The 18754-nt window shown below is 33.9% G+C and overlaps 1 protein-coding gene across 1 annotated transcript; it reads right to left on the bottom strand.

Moving 5' to 3' along the window:
- Positions 1–6142: 6142 nt before the first annotated feature.
- On the bottom strand, positions 6143–12236 carry LOC148627443 (RNA-binding protein spenito-like). Its single transcript, XM_088573303.1, has 2 exons — positions 7159–12236; positions 6143–6769 (listed from the first exon to the last, which is right to left on the bottom strand). Exon 1 carries the CDS (start codon positions 12158–12160, stop codon positions 10010–10012), a length of 2151 nt encoding a protein of 716 aa, XP_088429429.1. The 5' UTR covers positions 12161–12236; the 3' UTR covers positions 6143–6769; positions 7159–10009.
- Positions 12237–18754: the final 6518 nt, after the last annotated feature.

Genomic DNA, 18754 nt, shown 5'->3' with positions numbered 1-18754 from the left:
TAGATTCAACTGTTATTTTTATATTTTGCTATTATCAATTTATATATTTTCATTAATTCAATTTTCATTTTTTTCTTTGGCCATTATTTGTTCATATTATTAGTTTTCATCGTTCATCTATCGTGCGTTTAAGGAGGTAGGCCTAGGGTAAGGGACATAACTCTTGATATCAGTGATATGTATGGATCATATTCAATTTCGCCAAAGCCTACCAAGCTTTTATTTGAAATAGAATTAATTCAATTCAAGTTAATTTGATGCTTACATGATATTGATGTAAATGCTGAGTACAAACGTTCCAATGATTTGTAAGAGTTGTTTCCCTTATTTTAGGTCTATCTCCTTAAACGCACACTAGGAACGTTTGTTTATCGTGCGTTTCAACGCAAGATAGGAGCGTTCGTTTAAACGCACGATAGAAGCGTTCGTTTATCGTGCGTTTAGTGAGCCTTTAGCGTGCGTTTATGTATCGTGCGTGGGGGGATACCAAAACGTCTCAAGGAATGTACGTATCGAAAGTCGTGATCAAGTTCAGTCAGCGCGACACTTGGTCTCATACTTCTTATATTTAACACACTTAAAACACTTCCATTTGGTAATTTTTTGTAAACCATTATTTCTCGTTTAAATTACCTGCTAGTCATGAATGCGAACGATAGTAATTGTTTATGTTCAATTTTTCTGTACTATCTTTATATAAATATACCTATCATATAAAAGTCCATATAAATTAAGAATTTTAAACGACTCCCGTGATATATATGTTTCTGAACACCACCCCCACCCCGATGAGTTATTATTCGTATGCATGTACATTTGTATATACATGTATACATGTACTTTGTTCGCAAGTAAGGAAAATCGATGGAATTAACCAGAATTATACCGTTTATCGAAAAGAATACAATTAAAGAACAATTAACGTTCAGACACACATCAAAGAACATGAAACAGCTAAACTATAACGCACATAAATAAAGTAATTTAACAACCCACTACAAACTGGAAGTATGGACCAGATGCACTGGTAGGGTAAGCGTCTTCTTCATTCTTTTTGAAACATCTTCCGAGTTGCTGAAAAATGTTACGCCCAGGGAAGATGAAAGAAAAAAGAAAAACTATGACACAGTGAACAAATAGATTCTCATAGTGCATGTGGGTACACCTAATGATCCGAGAGTTCATAGTTACGATCATATTTTCTGTGGAGATAGCAGCATGTTCTTGTTCCAACCTAATTGTAAGAAATCTAGCACGTTACACAAAGTCCACGTACTGGCATAACGTTTGAGCTATGATATGAGAACTGCACACGAAGTTCTGAAGGAAAGTTGCCATAGATGAAAGGAAAGTTAATGATACGAAACGAGATCATCGCGTTGGTTGCATAGTTTAGTCATGAGTTGTCCTTTTCCATCGACCTCAAAACGTCGAAATCTACATCCAACATGTATACAGCGGAAACCGAGATCTGGCTAAACGATTTTCCTTCTGTGGTCCTTTTGGATAAGATCAGCTACGTATACAGTCAGTCCGATAAGGCATTAAGTAGCGTAGCACAATAACTATCATCGGAATGCTGATCGTCTGTTGGAAAACAAGTCCACCGCACAAGACAAATATACATGCCATTACAGGTTTTAAAATTGGCAAAAGTCGATTAAATTGTTTTTGTCTCGTTTGATAACGGTGAAATACAATGTATGTGTTCCTCAGCAATCGGTGGCCAAACAGTGAAGTATATAACATAAGTGCATAGTGACAGTTTTCATAAATGGTTCGATCCCTGGCAGAAACATGGCTGCTTTTAAACAGTGGCTAGCTGGATGTCTTTCAACTAACGATTAGATGCATTAACTAACATCCGGCAAAAGTGTTGCCCTATGAAGATCGAGAACCGTTTGGTTAATTAACTTTATACTTTCGTTAATTGTCCAGAGGAAAATAATTGTATCGGAGGACACAGCTTGAGTTCTTGTAAAAATTATACTTAAACCAACGGTTGTATCAGCTTACAATCTGTAAGATATCAAGACTTTATAGTCCACACCTCTAAAAAGGCGTGGTTTTGCTTGCTTGATGAATTACAGTATATTTGTTATTGTATGATGGTGGATCAATTTTAAGCTCAAATTTAAGTTTCCCACTAGTAACGCCTAATAAAGCTATATCCATGCTAAAACCATTCTAAAACATTTACTGGACGCTAGTCGGTGGCCTCTATTTTAATATATTTAAGTGAAAACTTTCTACATTAGTACCATGTATAACTGTATACGTGTGTGTTCAAAATCTGGCATGAGGAGAAACACGTTGTATTGTACCATGACTCTTCTCACGGCAAACAGGCGACCAAATAACCAGTTTACATTCATTTTATTTAGACCAGAAATATATATGGACCATGTCAAGAAGAATTAACTTAAACCGTACATGTGGGATTTCTTTGTTTCTTTGGTTTCACCGTGTACATGTACATACACGCAATGAATAAAACAAGAGCAGCGTTCCGTGCCAAACTTTGCAAGGTGCAGCTTGATACAACCACAGCCAAACCCTGAATGGGAGCACGTATAGAAACTCCATTCAAGTACAATTGATACAGGCGTGAATTTTGATAGTGATTAGATATTACCATGATTGATGGATTGATTGATTATGAATTCACGTCCTAAGGCAGATATTTCATATATATATATATATATATTTTAACAATTTGTAAATCGAACAGACCCTGCTGTACTATCTCACAGAAACAACAGCCTGTAGGTATATGACTATACCAACCCACTAGGTCACATTATTCTGGCTTCGAGCCAATCAGTCACAGTAGAACAAATTTTAAAGTCTTTGGTGCGACTCGAACCCACGACCACTCGCACTCGAGGTGAGCAACGACAGAGGCATTATAAGACATTTGACACAACAATATTTTGACCAGAATCGAAATGATCCCTTTTGTAACCCTCAATACATGTACCTAAATGGTTCCAGTCAGTCTTTGAAGTCAATCCCAACTTTCTTTGGGGTATGGTAGTTTGTGGTACAACTTCAAAAAGATTTATTCCTTCATGTATAACTCACGTTATCACATAGGCATCAGTAAATTGCTTGACTATACGAAAATGCTTGCTGCTGCTCCTTTTTGACTCTCGACATTTTATATGGTTCGTCTAATTCGCCTGAATTTTAGTAATGATGGCCATGTTTTTCAACAGATAAAAATCTACACACTGAGATCATTAAGGATAACATAACAAGCATTCATGTCATGTTTGGTAACAATCCATCATACTAGCTGTCAAAGCTTTTCAAAGTTGGAAATACAAAATTCGAAAAAGGTCCTTTTTAGGACCCGTATAACTCATTAATCTGTCTACAGATTTTTCTGAAAATTTCGGCACAGGTCCAACTAATCATGCTGAACAATTTTATTCTGCCAGGGTTAAACTGTTTTTGAGTTACATGCATAATTCTGCAATTTGCCCGTTATGGTCTATTGTAGTAACTACGGCCATGTTTTCCCCAAGACAAAAAAAATCCCCATGCATAGATTGTTTAAGATGTTCCACGGAACATATCAGCCAAATTTTGGTTCAATTCACAGTTATTTCATAGGAGATATGTACATTTCGGGACAAACAAAAAATCATTTCAGGGCCCTTAACTCATTTATAGGTCTACGGATATTCCTGAAAAATTCGGCATAGGTCAAATTCGAGATGCTGGACAATTTTATTCCCTGCCAGATTTTAGCTTAACCCAACTGTTTACTGGGTTATGAGCAAAATTCTGTAATTTGACTCCTTTGGTCTACTTTAATTTTAGTAAATGCGGCCATGTTTTTTTTTCTAGATAAAAAAAATTCCCACGCACAGATTGTTAGAGATGTTCTACTTAGCATTCATGCTAAGTTTTGTTTTAATCCAAGAGATTTTCAAAGTTGGAAATGTAAAATTTGTGAAAAACAAAAATTCATTTCAGGACCCCTAACTTGTATACATGTATCTGTCTACGTATATTTCTGAAAATTTCGGCATACGTCCAACCAACATGCTGAACAATTTTTTCCGTCAGATTTCAGCTAAACCCAAAAGTTTTAAAGTCATATGCATAATTCTGAAATTTGACCCCTGGTCTTTTTTAAGTAATGGCGGCCATGTCGGCCAGATGAAAAAATTCCACACACCAGTATTGTTAAAAATACCCTAAGAAACATTCATGCGTAGTTTCGTTACAGTCTTTGGTAGTTTCAGAGAAAGTTAACGGACGACGACGACGAAACTGGATTTAAATGCTCGGCCACACTCAACAGATTATCATTTCATATTAAAATTGAAACCTTTCATATGGCAAGCCAAAGTGGACAAAAACCAATATTTTGTAATATTAGAAAATGAATTTGTATTATTAAAAAATCCCTTTGCATAACTGCAAAATCAGTCACGTTTTTTAATATTACAAAATGATTTTCGAATATTAAAAAATCGTCACTGAATACAAAATCATTTTCTAATATCAGAAAATGAATTTCTAATATTCAAAAATAGTCTTTTTTAATATAAGAAATTCAATTTAATTTTTAATATTAAAAAAATTTTTTTTTAATGTTAAAAAGTGTTTTGTGATGTAAGAAATCTAATTTGTAATATTAGAAAATGAATTTGTAATATTAAAAAATAATTCATTTTTGTCCACTTTGGCTTGCATACTTTCACCTTAAATCTACTGAGCTGCCTTCCTTTCAATCAGTGCTAGTTTCATTTAAATACTCGGAGACAACTCAGATTGTTTCTTTCTCATATACATGTATTAACTGTGACCATTGTGGTCACGCCCATAATACCAAAATAAAGGATCTCGGAAGTTTCTAATTATTGAAGTTCAAAGATATACATGGGCTTCGTCCATGATTGTTTGTAATGGTTTCATTTAATTTTCAGACTACTTAAACGAACATCTGTTATACATTTCACGTGGGGAGTAACGCCACGAAGATGTATTCTGTAACATACTAGCTCTTACTATATCCAAAGTACTGAATACCGTCATCCGATGGTAACTTTTCTGAAGTCAAATTGGAATAATGGAAGCAATCCAACCATCTTTCCAATTTTTACCGTCACTACTCGTACATACCTTCTTACTAAAATTATGCATTTCCTCTCATGAACATGTCACGAATGTACAGTATATGGAGATCTTTAAAACTGGCGTAAATATTTGCCGGGCATAGTGTACATAAAACTAAACATGTAAGTGACGGTCACTAAGCATGCACTAGTCAAGCACTTAAGTTGAACATATACATGTACATGTACTATTTTCATGGTTATCTTCACCAATTATTCCTGGGATTTCAAGAGAGACCACCCAAATTACACAAACATTTCCATGTACTTTTACACAATAACTTTTATCATCAAAGAACTTCCTCATAGACATGTACAATGTACACTTGAAGCTGATCAGCTGATTTCTCATTTCCTTTTTTATTCATGAAGCACATTGCATCAGAAACACCCTGACAATAATGTGCTTATTCCACACATTCATGTTCAGGAATATTTTATTTTCATGGATTCTTTGGGGAAAGCCATAGGACTAGCACTACAATTGTAACATGAAGAATTAAAACTTTTCTCCAACTCCAAATTTTAAAGAATGTACATTGTGTACATAGTACATTGTATAATTGTAGCAGTAAGAATTAAATTAGTTTTGAAATCTTTTCCCAGAGGGGATTAGATACACATTGCTGAATGAAGCTTACTTATTCTAAAGCTTGTACATTTTTGTTCACTCCAGTCAAGTCTAGGAACACAATGACTGAAGCTCCTCCTCAAATCTACATGTATAAATAAGAATTTTTTCACAACACTAGGCCAAATATTGAATTTTTCCCTGAATTTAAACAGTGAGTCTCCAGAGACACACAATACAAGCTGCTGATTTACACCAAAATATTCACTGAATTTTGATTGCTAGAATATGTAACAGAAGTAAACACAAATTCGCAGCAAAATAAATTGACACACATCACTTTACTTTCACTGCTCTAATCATAGGAATCCACTATTCCCATTCCAAATCTTGTGCGAAAATCATGCGCTCAAGTGAATTCCACAAAACACAAATATAATTCATTTCAAATGATTCAGTTTATTTTGTTGACATTAAGGGGGTCACACACACTAGTAAAGCATATATCATAAAAGCATTGAAGAATAAATTCAACACAAGACAAAAAAAAATCACTAAAAGGCTGCTACACTAGGAATAAATTCCAATGAATTTCTAGCACTTGGAGACACATTCAAGAATGTTAAATATACTATCATGATTTCAACACAAACAATATATATAAGATCACAATTCACAAATACATAAATAAGAATGGTTGTTCACTCCTGGCAAGTCTGAATGTCTCCAAAAATGGATTTTCACAGTCTAATTCCTACTACACAACTGACTTCAACTGAACACACACAGATGCTAAGAGATGAGCCATGATCAAAGAATTTTTAACAACTGTCAAGTTCTTTACTTCATTTGTTGATTGCAATTCACAAAAAAAATGACTTCAGGTCACTAGAACACATCAGTATTAAGATGATATTCCAATTAGGAACAGTCTTAGAATAACAATGGTCTATAATTCATATAGATTCTTAAACATATAGCTTCCATTATTCCATGTCACCATTCTTATGATAAGCCTTTAGATGCTGCACAATGATTTGATTACAATGCCTCTTTAAAAGGAAACCTGAAACAGAATTATCATTATAAAATAAGGAATAAATAAGGATACACGACTTCAAGCCCAAAAATTTAAGTTCTTTTATTATACACAATCACGTGCTAAAGTCAATATTCTGTATGCAATGCATCTATTTTGTTACCTTGACATAAAACACCAAATACAAAAGATTAACTGGATAAAAGTTTGAAGAATACTGCTTTCAACTGGTGTTTTTTTTTCTTTTCATTTTTGCTGTCTTGCAATATTGAAGTATATATACTAAGCACATCCAGGCTATGTGATGAATTAACAGAAAGGTTTCATTTCTTGGATCATAATTCTTTATATATATATTCTTCATAGATACATTTTATCTACAATGATATATCATCCCAGTACTTTCGTGAACAAACCTGAGTGTTTCCTTCATCTGTCTATTTCTCCAATATATTTCAGGTGCTCTGAATAAAACTGAACAAATTATTGATAAAATTACAATAATAATCAACTATCTACTATTTCATATGTACACATCATGACTGAGAACACAAGGGTTTTGGTGATTCTACTTCTACATGTACAACAAAAAACAGGTTGATATATTATAACTACATGTATGTAATCAAAATTTAAACATACTCTTTACAACATCGAATAAAGTTAACACGGTCAAATTCATATAAACATGGACATAATTTAAACACATTTTTTAATAAGTAGTTTTAGGCCACTAACACAAGTTGATTATTCCTTCATCTGATTTAAAGAAGAACAATGGAGCAAGCAAGTCTTTTTTTTTTTCAAATCAGCAACTCTCACATGACAGCATGAAAAATATAGCAATACAATTACTTAGTCAAGTACCAAGTACCATAGTAAAATGTTCTTTTTATGGTTAACACTCAATATTAAATTTCTTATCAACCTTAAGGAAAAAGTGTAAAATTTAGAATTCATACTAAAACAAAAGGAGAAATTTTCAAATTTATGTCTGGAATGTGGTTCTAATAAATGTAAATCTATTAATTTATCATAAAAAAATATCATTAAAGCAAAATCACAAGAATGAACAATCAAGTTGGCAGTGCCTAATTTCACAAACTTCTTTTTGCTTTCACAATGAAGGAACAACACCTTACATTGTAGAATTCTGATAAACATACAATAGTTATTGACTTGCAAACTTACCACATACACCAATTTAATGCTCTACCTTTAGGTGACATATTTCAAACACTGAATATACTGAACTTATCACAGCATCTAAAATAGTCAATATAATTGAAATAAAAAATTAATACTGCAAAATTTGCAATTCAAATAATAAATGCTTCAACTGGCTCACATCTTCTTCATTAGCACAAGAGAAAGAAATGGGATATACCAAAGGACAAAAATGCAAGAATTCATTAAACACATATTTGAAGAAAAATATATATATATATTAGTTTAGATGTACATGTATTTGCAGTAAAACCTACATAAAATTGCAGTCTTGTAACTTGAAATACATTAATACACATGAATATACAATGTAATACAACATACATACATGTACATGTAGTAAATACAATAATGCATTGAAAACGATCCAGCAGAATTAGTAAATATAGTACATTGGTTAAAGACATTGGAAAAATTTCTAATAATGTACATGTAGCTGCTTAGAAAATAAGCCAAGAATCAAACAACACTCACTGCTATATACTGCTTCATTTAAACTGCAAAATATTAGTTAGTACGAAATACATTTTTTAATTTTTTTTTTTTAAATAATATCATCCAGCATTTCTACAATTAGGCTGGCAAGCTATATGTTTCTGACACTCCCATCCTAAAAGAATGGAATTTGAACCTCTTAATTGTGGGAATATTAAAAGTTAAGAAAGTCAGTAATGAAATGCATTTTGAACAAATTTTCAGAAACATAAATGTTTTATATTATTTTTGTAAATTTTAGACAAGACTGAAAAAAGTTTGTTTAAAACAAACTGATCTGAAGCATGCATGACCTACATTTTGAAACTGAAACCCAGTAATTAAGTTTACTGCAGGGTGTTCATATCAAAAATTACATTCTTGATGACCTGCATCCATCTTTCAAATTTTTCAGAAACAGAAAATAAACAAGTACAGTACATAGTTAATTTACAAGTAAGTTTCACCAAAATTCTTACTTGATCTCAAAATAATCTAGATAGAATTTCAAACATAAACATTTGTACATGTACACTCAACAAAAACTTTTTTCAAAGGGCCAAGGTTTTCAACAGGAGGCCGCACCAGGAGAATTTCAGCTTCACTTTAAAATATCACCACTTAAAATTTGAATTTTGATATAGAACTTAAACAGAAACAAGTGCTATCTTTAATAAATGATAGCCAACGCAGTAAAATCTTGTTCTTTTTACTTATAATTTTCTACATTTCATTGAAGAAAATAACACATAGCACGGAATTCCAATGCAATTTTTTTTCGAACACCACTAAATTATCAGTATTTAGCCAATCGGGAAACAGAATTTGTGTTTCTATGGAAGAGCATCTTAAAGGTCAAAGGATAAAAGCGAAACTATACTGACTACATCAGAAAAAATCTGAGTTCACCTGTCCAGGTCTCAATTTCTACTGTTGAAATTAAAGTTACTGAAATCCCTGATACAGGTGTATAATATAACAGCAATAATGCAATTTAAACTATTTGGAGTTTTAATTTCATTGGGAAGTTTGGATTTGTCTTCATCAGTTTTGTTTTGCTGTCGAAATTTCTTTAATTTCAAATTTAAAGCTTTTTGTGAAAGGACAATAACCTGTCCAGGATATTCATAATGAACTCTAATCCAGTCTTCTTAATTAAATTCAATAACTGTACTTATTCTAAAAATACTTCATTGGTTTTTCCACATACAGATGGCAGTAGTATCCATGGCAACATAAAAGTTATTACACTCATTAAGTCATCAATATCCACTTAATTCAGCATAGAGTTAACCTTCTGCATGATTTTTTTCATTCATATTGAAATGCTTCATATTAGAATTCAAAAACTACTGGGCGCAGTTATATGTACATAACAATTGAAAAAAATAATTACATGTACAAACAACAAAACCCTTGTAAAACCATTCACATGTACAAAATTCTGTTTACAAAAAAAACTTCAGTGTTTTGTATTTGACTACCCTACATGTTAATCACCTACAAAAATTAAGAGGTACTATATGCATACAATGCAAATTTTCATTCATACAAATACATTCCATTTTAACCAGCACCAGTGACAACTACAATTACCATATAATCATCATTTATTGGTTCAGGAGGAAGATTTGAAGCTTTGCTTGTCAAATACTTGTAACCAAATTCACATGGAGGAAATGCATACAAAACACCAACATCATCTTTGTCTTTAGATTCATATGAAGGAAGGGAAATAACTCCAGCTGCCTCTTTCTGTTTCAAATAGCTTACTAAATTTTTTAGAGGTCTCTGTTGAACATTAGGATCTTCGTAATTTTGTAATGTGCTTGTCATTGCTAACAGTATACAGTGTCCTCCTTTGCCAGCAGTAGAAACACGTCTTCCTACATCTTCTAGTTTAGGCTGATCAAGCCTAAGGCGCTGTTTAACACGGAGAACAGGTGTTTCTGTTGTACTTGGATCCCTCATGAGTGTATCTACAATTGTTACATTTCCACTCAACACATGCATTCGTGCAGGAAATGCACTATTTTTCAAAATAACAGCACCATTCCATGCAACAGGTAAGCACTTTGAAAGTTCTGGAATAGTCGTTACTTGATCAATGGCTATATCTACACCATCTGCAGAATTTTTTCTTTCATCCTCATGTGAAATTTCGCCAAGCTCTCGTTTTTCCCTCGACCGCCCTCTAGAGTCTTCATCTTTGCTAAATCGAGGATCTGGAGATGGTGAAATTTTTCTTCTTCTATATTCATCTGGGGAAATAGGTCTTTTTCTACCTTCTTCCCAACTTTCACTATGCCTACGCTCACCATCAGAATTTCTTGGATCACCTTCATGCCAATCAGCACGACTTTCCCTTCCTTCTTTCCTTGATTCATCATAGAAGTGATCACCATCATCTGGGCTCATGATGTGAGCCGGATCAGCAAAGTCTACCCTCAAACGTCTATCATTATTTCCACCCAGTGGAGCACCTCTCATATCTTGGCAGGCTGCCTGTGCAGCATCAAGTGTTTCATACAATACATAAGCATAATCTTTTCCTCTGGGCCATTCAATCCTACTTATTACTCCAAATCTGTCAAATTCTTGTTCTAGAGTTTTGTGTGTTATCCAGGAACCAAGACCACCTACCCACAAGCAAGTTGTTGCAGTCACTTTACCATATCCTATTTTACATTGAAATCTACCAATATATTGACCAGAAAGTTCAACTTTAGCTTTATGAGCACAGTCAAGGTTAATGTATTTAATGAAAGCATATGCATTTCCAGTCCCTCTCTGAGGCCTTTTAATGTCAATATCTTCAATCGTTCCATACTTTCCGAACACTTGTTTTAATTCTTGGTCAGTTATATTATAATCAAGATTGCCAACAAAGAGAGTTCTTGTTGCTTTTTCATCATCTTCTGGATTGATATGGTCTAAATGATATGGAAACTTTTCATTGCGCTTTGGAGGATGATAGAACTCAGGTCGATATTCATGTTGTTCTCGAGATTGCACATGATAGTCCCTAGAAGGTCCTTGACTTTGGTGGAATCCACGAGATGGTCGCCTTCCACCCGAAAAACCACGAAATGAACCTCTTCCACGAAAACTACTGCCACCACTGTGATGATTATTACTACCATAACTATCATGCCTTTCATAAAGAAGTTCAGGTGCAGGACCTGCACCTGGACTATGACTTCGCTTTTTCTGATACACAGCCTCAATACGCACAGGCCTTTCAAATAATATCATTTTAGATTTCATATGTTTTGCTTCTCTCGCATCTTCTGGATACCTGAAGTTTATGTAGGCTACTCTTATATCACCACTGTAAGTCACATTAACATTGAATTCACCGAATTTTTTAAACTCATGATAGAGTGTTTCTTTGAGAAGGGGCACGGGTATCTTTCCAGATACATTGCTAATGCAAATAGATCTGTAATCAGGTTGTCGTGCATCTGATTTTGGAGGAGGAGAGTAATCAAGCATACGATCATCTCTATATTTAGCACGTGGTCGGTCAAAATCATGATCAATGTCACGATATGATTTTTTCACCATCATATGATCTCTTCTGGATTCTCTTCGATCGTACATGTCTGGGGACATACCTCTGACCATTTCATGATCAGACATACGGTATGACGACCGTGATCGCTTACTCATAGTTGGGGAAATGTCTCTCATGGGTGAACGCTTCATTTTGTACATTGATTTGCAACTTCTTACACAATAATTTCCTTCAGATTAACCAACGCATTCACGTAGCCATATGCATTTTCAGTATATCCTTCCGCAAAACCAGGTATGCATCAATTTTCAAATCAAACATACAAGCATCACATTAATGCCCCGTAATATTTAGTTTTCTATAAAACATATTATTTTTGCATTCTGTGTAGTTGTTCATTTGCAAAAATCGAGACTAATTTAAAGCACTACTTTGTGTAATCGAAAGAAAAATATCAAGAGTAAACTGGACTTCCGGGGTGGGGTTGGACAAAAGTCTAAAGCCCTGAATAAATTCCGTGCGAGAACGGAACGGGTAGTCAAGGTAATACTTTACGTGTTGGTCTCATTTTTGAGGCAGTCCACACAGAAATTTCAAGTGTTTTTTTTTCATAAAAATTATATATTTTTTATGCTTGGTATATGGAGGTTTAATTGATATATAAATAAATAAGTGATTATTGTCATAAAAACCAAGCCACAGCAACATACTAAAATATATTACTGAGTTACAAATTACAAAGAAGGCTTTTTTAATTAACCTAATAAGTAACCAAAATTGTGAGAAAATGATTCGAAAAAGGTGTTATTATTTTAAACCTTTTCCACTTCCTCCGTGCATGCTCTCATCCTGAATGCTGAAACAAAATACACACAGTATATACATAAATTTAAACAAATTCTAAGTTTTACAAATAAGACTCGGTTCTACTTGGTGTGTGAACAGTGCGCATAAATGTAAATATATAATGTACCCAAGATATGGTGAAACGCAACAAATGCACCATAAAAATAAAAATAGAAAAAAAACTTACATAGATCACCAAAAGGTCTTCAATAAGTGTATACACACCTTCAAGTAAGCTCAGAAAGACCCGACAAAAAAGTAACAGGGGTTTATCTGGGTACTATGGGAAATGCTTTATCCGGGCATTTTTTTTGGGGGGGGGTCGCCATTTGGGACTAAAATTAGGGAGGGAAAGTCGAAATTTTGGGAATAGTGCATGATTTTGTTATAATTTTCTTTGGGAAATGGTCCTTATACAGGACCTTGTTGAAAGCTAGAAAATCACTTAAAATCCACGGTAACTCCTTCAAAATAAACGAAAAAGTCAAATAAAGACACGACGACACATTAATTACCAACGTTGACATTACGTTGAAATCATTCATTTCTAACCAGATATCATGCGCAGAAGACAACTTAGAAATAGTGGACAAATATCGGCCGAAATTGACTAAATTAGACTAAGGCAACGAAAATTCATACATACATTATTTGTTGAAAATTTGTAACCCCTCTAGTAAAATCCGTATCTTGCCATGTACACGGGACTAACGCGATTTTTATCAATTTCGATCGAAGATCGAAATTGATATAGCATGCAAATTAACCTTCATGGGGTTGTCAATGGAACTATTTTCCTGCGGCGGTGTACGAGATAGTTGCAGATGCTAACAGGCTTTATAGAATAGGCTTTGGCGACTGACCTAAATATGCTAATTAATTTGGTTTTAATTGATAACGACCCAATTAAGAACAGCTAGCTGACATCTAACCTATTATCAGTACCAGTTGTACATGTGCATTTCTATGCATTTACCCGAATATACCAGTCTTTCACTTCCGCGATATTCAAGTTATTTTCAAATGAAGAAAAATCCTTATTACACATGGCAATATCAGGGTAATGGTTTCTGACTTGGTACAGTAATTTATTGTGGATTAAATCAGGTTTTATATGGCGCTAAACCCAACATTTGTTAAACGCATATTTAAGCCATTTGATGTTTAGTTAGGAAGGAAAACCCTATGAGATTATAAATAGTCAGCAATCGAAGAAAGGAAAATATAAAGATCGATGCTGAGTATCAATTAATTGAAATCTTCATATTTCATGCGGGAACGGATCCAAGCAAATTACAAACAGGGCGACAGTGATTCCGATACAATAAGAGTATCCAGGATATAAAAGTTGCTCTTTTGACCAAAATATACACAAACAAAAAGGGTGACCCAAACCCCGAACCAGCATTATAAAAAAAATGGAACCTTCTTAGCATCATACCGTAATCACACCGGGTATTCCGATTTTTTGGAACCGGAGCGGACACAACGAACGCGGACACCATGACTGAAACGCAAGCAAGGTTGGTGGTTTAATATTGTTTTTATCTGTTGGAGATAATCGTTTGGTAAGAAATAAATATGCACACAGTTTCTCCCTGTATTACTTGGCAATACGATATTCATGTTGTCCTGGTTATGCCGAAAGGGTTCGTTCCATTATTTATGGACACAGATGAAACTCTTATTCTATATCCCTCTGAACAAAAAAAACAAACAAACAAACAAACAAACAAACAAAAAAAACGAACTAAAATCTTGGAGCTATGTTGCAAACAAATTATGTTAACAGATTTTTAGTACTTTATTGCCTCGTGATATAATAAGTATATGATAAATAAAAATAGGATCTTACTTAGACGGTGGCATTCTGATTTTAATAATGCAATTTTTTCAGGAGTAGTGTCAGTCTGCAGTCTGGTATTATTGCAATCATTCTATTTGGCTATTTGGCCACGGGTTAAGAATCTATGATGGTATGTGATAATAGAGCTTTAGGTGTTTATAGTCTTTAAAATAGACTTTAAAAGTGCATGGCTAGTGTTTCCTTAACCAGGCCTTATTGATTCATGTCAAATTGTTATCCTGTGTCAGTTAAATGTCTAATCGCAATTAAAATTCATATCTGTGTCAAGTTTGAATGGTACGTGTGCTCATACATGCCCCGACTGTTCACAACTTACCACTGCAGTCGTATGAAGCTGCAATCAGCGAAGCATTTTATTTAAATTGATTTATCTGTGTAGTTTCGTCCTATCCACTGTTATGTTAGAATAATTTTATTTCCAGAGATAAATTTATTTGATTTCTTTTTGCTCATGTGTCTCATTGTAAAATTAGGGTTTGGCATTGTCGAAACACCATGGTGAACTGGACTATTGAAATGTAAATATTTTATGACTACTTTCATTAATGTTCGTGTAATTTCTTCATTAAAGTAGTAAAGTAGGGCGTATGCATGTACATTTGTATATTTTTCGGGGTTCTTCAAAGTCATTCATGACAAATTAAACATCCTACTTTGAATGTCGCTAACTTTTATTTGAAAGCGTAATGTATGAAACGCCATAACTGTCTTATCTGGTCAATTATATTTATACACGGTACTGTTTTCTTTATATTCGGTACTTTCTTATTTATATGCGGTTGCATTTTCTTTAAATGTAGCGGTTTTATCTTTATATGCGGTGGTTTTACCTTTGTATTCGATAGGTTAACCTATATAGGCGGTGGTTGGAGAATATTGTACATGATGTTACATGGGCTACGTCGTAGCGGCGTATCCACTTTAGTAGTGCTTATATTTTTTTCCTTTTTGGTCCGCTTTACATACATTACTAAGGTCATAAGAGCTATCAATTAACATTTGTCGTTTTTTTTTTTGCTATGTTGACATGCATATAGCTACATACCATGAAGAAGTCAGATTATAGCTTCTATAGGATATATATTTTGATGATTTTTATGTCTGGATTATGATATACTTTGAAATAAATCATTTCAAAAACTCAGAATTCATTCACTGGTGCGATCTGAAGATACCGGCAAAAATACAGAAGGTCAAAAATAGAAGAACAATTCCATTGCATAACACAAAAATAACAAATATGGCAAATTTCAATATGCTGTACACGTGTTTAACAAGGAGTAACCTCTCATCGGTCCAAAAATGAATTGTATACAAAAAAAAGAAGCACCCAAAACCAAATTAAGCTAACGAAATAGGAAGTAAAATCCAGTAAATAAAACAGGAAATAGACAGTCTGCACAATATAGCGAACAGAATAACCCACAATTATTATATATCAAAATTACTGAAGACAAGGATAACAAAACACAAAAAAGTAAAGCGTTCATTTGCAATAACCCTCCGTACTGAAAACCTTCAGTGACATCTGGTGCTCTGAAAGAGTAAGCAAGTCCAGCTCCGACAGTGACACCCGTCATCCTGGCTCCGTCACTATGCCACTAAGTAAAATAATGTCATTGCTAATCTAGGTATAATATATGTAGCTCCTCCGACACACTTTTTTTCAACACAGCTCGCATTTGATAGTAGAGTTGGAAAGGTGGAATATGAAACAAAATTGTCGAAGATAAAAGATTAAAAAGATAATCTTTAATATATTTATGTATTTTATTTGCTCCATTTTACTTTTTAAGCGTATTTTATTATTCTTTTTTTACGCTTTGGTCTCAAAGAAAGTCCGTGTACAGATCACAAGTACGACACAAGACTGCGAATTGTTCACTCCATTAGTACTGGAAATGTCGCCATTTTGCCACTAAGAATGGAGAAGTAAGTATAGTATATGTGGCATGATTGCCAGTGAGGCTGTCATCCATGCACTTAAACTTAAAAGTAACTTCTTCAGGTCACCACACAGTCTTTAATGATGGACAAAACCTATACCAAAAATGCAAGCTGTAAAAGCCTCAAAATAAATGAAGTGAAACTATTCATAAAAGACGTAAATCGGCCTTTAAGGCTTATCTATAGAAAAAACGTAAAACGAATACTAATGAACATAAAAAAAACAACGACAAACCACTGGACAGCATAATCCTAGCTTGGAGTGGGCGACAGGCACATCAAGTATGAGGCGGGGTTAAACATATTAGTGATCGCTCACCCCTGGGCAGTGGTGAGAAAATACAACAATAAAACGCACTTTAAAAACCTGTTGAATTCGGGTTTAACTCTTGAGACCGACACAGAATTCAAACACTTTAATAAACACATGTAGGACTAAAGACAACAAGCTGTATCTCAAAATCCGAGCGGATATAAGCACACCTTGTTTACTCAAACGAAGGTTCGTCATAAAGTTTCGTTTTCTGTTATTTTCTGTATCATCTGTGTACTACATATGATATTCTTGTTAAATACTAAGTTTTATGAAATACTGTTCCGTATTCTTTTTAAACTCGTGATTACATGCTATTACACGACGATTTATGGTAAATTTCTAAATTCAAAGGGGTAGATGCGATGTACCCAGTCCCCAAAACTATGATAGTACGTCATCTATAGCGGAAACTGAGATTAAAGGATCTAGCCAATGATGTTCTCTCTTTTGGATCAGATTAGCTATAAAGTCAGCCTTATAAGATGGTAGGAATAGGCCAGCGAGTAGAGGAGCACAATTTGTTCACATAGGAATACAGACCGTTTGTTTAACTGCACGTCCACCACACTGGACAAATATATTGTCGATCAAAAATTCCAACATTTTGAAAACATCTTCTTCCGTATATTTGGAAGATGATTTGGAATTATTTTTTACAAAGTATGAGAAATGTCTACCAAGAACCATATAATTATATCTAGGTGTACCATCTTTAGAAACAACGATGTATCATGTTTTTGAGTCGGGATTTTAACTAAGTACGAGTAACAGAAGTATACAGTGTTGAAAAATCTTATCTAATTTTAATGCTATTATATTCTGATAATAATCTTGAATTGAGGGTCTCCAAAAGATCTTTCGATTTTTTCAGGATCCACATTGAATTAATAACACTACGGGAGTAACAAGTGTTGTAGTTAGACTGGAGCCCCTCTTTGACGGCTGTGAGTGTAGAAGTTAATAGTTTTGAAAGAAGCTTGATGGTATATTTTGCAGATCAATATAATTAAAGCTGTTTGTATGGATTTGGAGTTTAGGATCCAGTACATTGATGGTAAATCGCAATCATTATCTTTGGTAGAGAGACCAAAAGAGGATAGCATAAAATACATTTACAAATCAATAAGACAAACAGTTATAATAAGACAAAGACACATACAGCATACAAACATAAATAGCAATTCAAAGCAAAGCAAGCGAAGGAATTAAAAGCATAGAGGCAGAAACAAAACAAATATAAAATCAACAAAAATATGTGGTTTCGTGGTTGCTGCTTGAGGCATGATTAACAGTCGCTACATTCAACACAAGAACACTTTCCCCTCCTATCTTGAAATCATGGTTTTGAACTGATTGAAGTTCGAACACTGCCTGAAGTTTTCAGGCAAAGATTCCAGGGGGCTGGAGCAGCGTACCTGTTGTTTCCTATAGCTTGTTGTTTTAACATGTGGTATCTGTAATAAGTTACTGAATCTGAAATTATACCAATGATATTGTTTACACACTGAATCCGATAATATAGGTGGAGCTTGATCATATGATATTTTAGAAGTTTCTAATGCCATTACTCTGGTACGTCTTACATGAAAAGTAGGCATCTTGGCCTTTGCTAAAAAGATCAGAAAATAAGAAGAATTACAATCAAAATAGACATACCGTAAAGCTCTTTCTTGTATTTTTTTTTCTATTTTCTATGTATTAGTCAATGAACGAAAGTGCCAAAAGGGGGTAAAAATTTAAATTTGACAATATAAATGTGTGAAAATAGTTAATCTACTTAATTTACATAGGATTTTTAAAATATTAAGTTGTACAGCT

The sequence above is a fragment of the Perna viridis genome, chromosome 1 (assembly GCF_037379345.1).
Source record: "Perna viridis isolate PV_CMFRI_1.1 ecotype Kerala chromosome 1, ASM3737934v1, whole genome shotgun sequence".
Classification (NCBI taxonomy): Eukaryota; Metazoa; Mollusca; class Bivalvia; order Mytilida; family Mytilidae; genus Perna; species Perna viridis.
This window is presented reverse-complemented; position numbering and strand designations above follow the sequence as displayed.

Excerpts from the sequence above, each read along its gene's own strand:
- LOC148627443 (XM_088573303.1), bottom strand. The coding sequence starts at position 12,160 with ATGTACAAAATGAAGCGTTCACCCATGAGAGACATTTCCCCAACTATG.